Here is a 6,000-nt window from a genome sequence, read left to right as displayed (position 1 = left end):
GCAGAGACACTTGATGGACAAGACTTCAGATTGTTTCAACCCACATGCTAGGTAGAAGAGATGATTGTTTATGTAGCATAGGCAATTTGTCAATAGTAGTGCGCAACCACTAGAGTGTTAGAAGAATGCACAAGAGGAACATGGACACAAAACGCTGGACACAAAACACAAGGGTTGTAAGCATGCTGTAGGCTGAGGCTTAGAAAAGCTATGATGTTGATGATGGCAAATACATCATCAAAGAAGCAACAATGATGATGATTCAACCTTGCTCTAACATCATTACATGTTGCTTTAGAGAGAGACAGAGAGACAGAGGGGGGGAGCACAATTGATTGCACAACATAATGATGAATGAACTATGATAATACTTCCACCGTGTACAATGCTTTTATAGGCATCAAAGCTTATATTTAAACCTAGAAATAAATAAGGGATGTTCACACCTTTAGAGGGTGTTCACACCAACTTTGAAATCCTAATACATTTGTGTGTAGAGATATAAATCTTACTTGTGATGTGTATCTAAGCAATGTTGATGTGCTTCTATATATATATTGTATGTGTTGGTGTGTGTGCACACAAACACACATACAATATATATGTATATAATTAATACATATTTTTCTTGTGATGAAGCTATCAACAAATACAAAGAAAGCTCAAGCACGTGTGAAACTCTTAGCATATGCTTAATCCAAATACTTTCACTAAAGAGAACGATAAATGCAACGCAAGCTCAAGTATGTGTATGTCAACTCCCAACAAAGTCAAGCACAAAGAAGTAACACCATCTCTCCCCCTAAAGGTCCCATTGAGTTACCTTTTTAAGTTTTGAGTACTTCTCAAAGCCAAGGCCAAAGAGCACTAATGGGAACATGTGTAAATAGAGAGAGGGAAAAAAACTCTTTTCGTACTGTCAAGGGTTAAAATGATAATGCGACATTCATGACATGTCAATAAATAATTCACTTGATAATATGGACAAACAAATAAGTCAGATATTATTCGCAAATAAATACGCGTGTCAAATTCAAATAATGGAACTTAGTTTACATGTTTAAAGCCTTGTTATCTCCTTTCTCATTTAAGAAGTGTATGATTTTATGTATATGCATGCAATCATGCTTGCCAATCCTCGCCTATCTAACTACTTGAATATCTTTCTTTCTTCTTCTTTTTTTCCCTGACTAGCCTAGGTCCAAGAGCCTCCCGTAATTACCATCACCATTCATAGGCGCACACCTGTAGGCGCTTTTTATCCGCCCATAGGCAATGCTGCTGAGGAAGCACCTTGGGGGGTTTTGAACCCAGGACCTCCTACTCCTAGGCAAACACCTTCACCACTTGGGCTATCACCTCATTGGCAACTGCTTGAATATCTTACAAGGAGTTGGGCACTTTTCACGAGTTAAAGAAAAACAAAATTCTTTTGATCTATTTTCAAATGGTGTTGGGGCGTTGTGGAAGCAGAAGATTATAAAACTTGCTCCGCAAAAAAAACTCCTCCCCCTTGGCAGAGACTGCTTTCTTCCAGCCACACCATCCACCACCCCATATGCTTTTAAGGTCCTCACCTCCTGTATAATGAGGGTCCAGGATAAGAAAAGCACAATCTCCAGTTGTGTCATTATAATCTACTCCCAATAGTGTGTATGCAAGGACTCCCCCACCTGTAACAAAGTACCCATTTTTTCACTCATTTAGTATCCTTGTTTCCATTTTACTTGTACCAAGCATATAGAGTTTAAGCCTAAGATTGCAGTTTGTGCAAGACAAACCTATCATGACAGGAGTGCCTTGTGTTTCAAAATGAAGCGCCAGTTCTCTACATTTCTCTGGAAGTTCTGCTCCTGACCGTACATTCAAGATCTTACTGCTTACCTGCACGGAAATCAGGATTAGTCAATACTATATCATGTATGGACTGTCAGAGCACTACATATGTGTGGCTGTGTGCATGGTGCATGCCAGCCTGTGCACGTGTGTGTGGCTGTGTGGTTGGTACAAGCATGCATGCCAGCATATGCACGTGTAAGAAAGATTAAGGCAAGATAAAAGAGTCAAATTATAATAAAATAGCAGACAGGCAACCTTTTTTGGAGCAAGATTGATTCAAAATTGGAGAGAGATGCCTTTGAGGTCAGTTATATATATGCATTAGTTTAATCTGATCCTTTCTAAAAAAATATCCTGTGTGTGTGGCCTAATATGTACCTGGGCTTCCAAAAGCTAGAGGAGTTGATAGAAACATGTAGTGAGATAATCTTACCCCAAGCAGCTGATCGAGGACAAAACTCAACTCAATGGCTCCAATCCAATTTTGAGATCCGGTGAAGGAAGGCTCTTTATCACCCAAGTCAACAAGGACTTGTTGTACCTTCCTGCACCAGCAAATAAGGCAAGCCGTACCAAAACCATAAAAAGACAATCAAACTGGCCTGTCCATGACACATCTCAAATTTTCTTAGTTTCAATATGGACAACCTTGAATATACGAGCAGACAACATTTGTCACCACCTCTGCTTGCACTCCCAACATACATGCATGCACAGAATCTGCTTGAGTTTGCATACAAGCATATTATGCATGCATGTTTACTTCTATATGCATCTATGCTAAGTGCTGCAGATATCTTGAATAATACATTTTTGGGGCAATACACTATAGTTTATTAGTGATTGTCACAATATCAGCATATTTTGAATTTCTCCTAGATGACTCTTCAATCTAAGCCATTATTCTTTTTACAATTCCTGCTGCATCCACTCCCTCTTTCACCTCTTTTCCCTTTTTCTTCCCCCATTCCTTCTCTCTCACAGTCCTCACAGCCTCCTTAAAACACACATCAATGTGAGTGTGGTACCCGTATCCCCTCGAGGAACCAACAGAAAATGCTATCTACTGAGCTTGCCTCCTCACAATCTCCACCACCCTCGGTGCGATCATGTTGAATCTCATCACAAATGGATCTTTATGAAAAAGGACTGACATCCTCTTTTTTCCTCCATTTGTCCTTAGACCCAAGATCCTCCCTTAGTCATAGTTTTTCACCGCCCGTAGGCACTTCTTATATGCCTGTAAGCGATATCGCCAAGGAATCACCTTGTGGGGTTTTGAGCCCAGCACCTCCTGGTCCTAGACAAGCACCTTTACCACTCGAACTATCGCCTCGGTGGCAAGACTCTAACACCATTGCAACCCATCGTCCTTGAACAAGAATGCACGGTCAAGGAATTGAGTTCAGTGGTGTGTAATGTCAAATTTGCCGTCTGTAAGTGTTGTTAAGTTTCAACGAGATTTGTAATATAATAATGGGTAACAGAAGTGCAATTTGTGTTCAGTGCAATGTAATATATAATTATAGAAATGGAAATTTAATGAGTACTTTGGTACTGAGCATATGAGGTCTGTCTTTGGAACTTTGATGTGAGCCCATACGAGATGTATTTTTGGTACTTTGATATACCATTTTATTTCCTCAAAAACGCACGAATAATATTTGTGAGTATTTATATATAAATTAATATAGAAGTACTAAAACCACAATTTGATGTGGATGGAGAGTTGGCACACTTCTCTTCAAAAACTACAAGACCCAAGGAACTTGCCCGCCCTTGGAAGAATATTTTTGTTCTTGTAAACAGAGTACCATAGATTTTGATTTGTATAATTGGATTCTCATAGTATGTTGTATTTCATGCCTTCCACTCACTGTTGCAATGAAACGCGTTTCATTCAATCTGAATGAAACGAAACGTTTCATCGGAATGAAACGCGTTTCTTTCATGCTGCCTGGGAATGGGAAAACCTACGTTTTTCAATGTTTTCTATCTAGAGAGCACCAAAAAAACGTCTCTAGGCGACTAGGAAATTGATTAAAGGAGCTCCTGCCTTGCACAAATCAGCTCCTACCAGCTCCTCTCGCACTTCTGAGGTTCCGTGCCCACCAACTCTCAGGTTGGTTGTGCTGATTTGTGCTTTTTTTCTTCGATTTCGTAAAAAAACACAGAGATTTTGAAATTTGGGGGTTTTCTGCCAGGGTGCCAATCTAGCCTTGCTTTTGTCAAGATGCCTCGCACTAAGGATGCCATGTGGGCCCATGTCACTCCCGTATCTAAATATGGTGGTTCAGGCACACAAAAGTGGAAATGCAATTTTTGCAGGGTTTGCTCAGGAGGGTCCACAATCCGTGTTAAGGCTCATTTCACAGGTTTAACCGGGGAAAGCATTGGTGCATGCAAACTTGTGCCTACAAACATCAAAGACAAGCTACAAGAATGGAAAAGACAACAACTGGCAGGACGCGGTTGTGGGCCTGTGCTTGAGGATATTGGGGTTAGTGAGGATACATGTGAGGCATCAAAGAGAACACGGTTGGGTTCAGAGAAAGATGCACAGAGCCAAGCAGGATTTGGGGGTGCTGGTAGTTCCACTCCCACGGCAACACGAGCCCCTTTGCCTGCAGCACCCAAAGCCTCTCTAAAGAGAGCACGCATTCAAGCAAGCATGCAAAAGCAGGTAACTAAAGATGCAACTAGGGAACTCACTAGGCTTTTCATCCAATGTGATTTGTCTTTTCACATTGTGCGCACACCACGATGGAAAAAGGCCATGAGGGCAATCAGCCGCATTGGATGTGAGTGGGAGGGACCCTCCTATGAGACCTTGCGCACTAAAGAGCTCAAAAGAGAGCAACAAGCAGTGGAGGTGGAGATGGAGCCATTAAAAGCCACTTGGAGCAAGTATGGTTGCACATTGTTATGTGACAGGTGGTCAGATATACGCAAGAGGAATGTGTACAATATTTTGGTGTCCTCTTGCAAGGGCACTATGTTTTTGCATGCCATTGATGCATCTATGCCTGGGACAGTGGTGACAGGAGCATTTATATGGTCACACCTCCGCGAGGCTGTCATGGAGATAGGCCCACAAAACATAGTGCAAGTGGTCATTGATAACGGTAGCAACTGTCTCTCTATGGCACAGATGCTAGAGGATGAGTTCCCGCAAATTGTATGGACTCCATGCACATCCGATAGCCTAGACTTGCTCATTGAAGATCTTGCCAAGATTAGGTGGATTGCTGATATCTTTGACATTGCGCGTAGCTTGGTGAAGTCTGTTACCAAGAGGCCCAAGGTCTTGGCAATGTTTCGTGCCAGTAGTGACCTTGAGCTTTTGAAGCCCTCACAAACCAGCTTTGCATATATGTTCATTGTGGTTGAGAGGGTAGTGAGAGTCCGACAAGGACTCATTCGCACACTGGTTAGTCGAGAGTGGATGAGCTGGGAGAACCATGAGCACCCGAAGGCAGTTGCTTTTGCACACAGAGTGATGCAAGAAGATTGGTGGAAGGAGGCAGAGGCTTTATTGAGAGCTCTTCAACCATTCTACAGTATTCTTCGCATCACTGACATGGAGGGTAGCACTCTTGGACTCTTGTACAAGTTCATGGACCGTTGCCTTCTTGTTGGAACTTGTAAGTTGTATCGTACTATGATCTATCGTAGCTTGTAGGAGTGAGCTAATAGCTTTGATCATTCATGGCTAATTTTCAGGGTTGAGGACATTCGATGGGTTTGGAATGACCGGTGGGATTGGTTCCATAGACCAATCCACGCGGTTGCCCACATATTGCACCCTCTCTGGCGTAGTGAGGCCCAGTATATTAATGAAGAGTTGGAAGATGGATGGCAAGATTACATTCAGAAATGGACAGGAGGAGACGTGGAGCTCATGAGACGCTTGGAGGATGAGCGGGAGTGTATCGGAATGCCAGCCACGCATTTGGTAGACAGATTGCATGCATGCGAGAGAGACAGCTTCAGCCAGTCTCATGGTGGGAGAAGTATGGGATTAGTAGCCCTCACTTGGTGAGTACAACTCTAAAAGACAAGTCTGTTATTTACATAATACATTGATCAATGATGATTATACTTAGACTTTAGTACCTTGTACTTACAAAGTTTCTGTATTTTAATGGCAGAAACGCCTCG

General features: G+C 42.1%; 1 protein-coding gene across 4 annotated transcripts in view; it reads right to left on the bottom strand.

Moving 5' to 3' along the window:
* Positions 1–949: 949 nt before the first annotated feature.
* Positions 950–6,000, bottom strand: part of LOC147619810 (Peptidase C78, ubiquitin fold modifier-specific peptidase 1/ 2) — a 52,319-nt gene continuing 47,268 nt past the window's right edge. For all 4 annotated transcript variants that reach the window (XM_086825646.1, XM_086825648.1, XM_086825647.1 and 1 more), the window contains 3 exons: positions 2,273–2,384; positions 1,782–1,884; positions 950–1,673 (listed from right to left, as the gene is read on the bottom strand). In XM_086825646.1, the coding sequence (XP_086681772.1) occupies positions 1,444–1,673; positions 1,782–1,884; positions 2,273–2,384 (445 nt within the window). In that variant the 3' untranslated portion in view covers positions 950–1,443. The remainder of the gene's footprint in view (positions 1,674–1,781; positions 1,885–2,272; positions 2,385–6,000) is intronic.

The sequence above is a fragment of the Cibotium barometz genome, chromosome 32, assembly GCF_041138505.1.
Source record: "Cibotium barometz isolate CiBa-2024 chromosome 32, ASM4113850v1, whole genome shotgun sequence".
Classification (NCBI taxonomy): Eukaryota; Viridiplantae; Streptophyta; class Polypodiopsida; order Cyatheales; family Cibotiaceae; genus Cibotium; species Cibotium barometz.
This window is presented reverse-complemented; position numbering and strand designations above follow the sequence as displayed.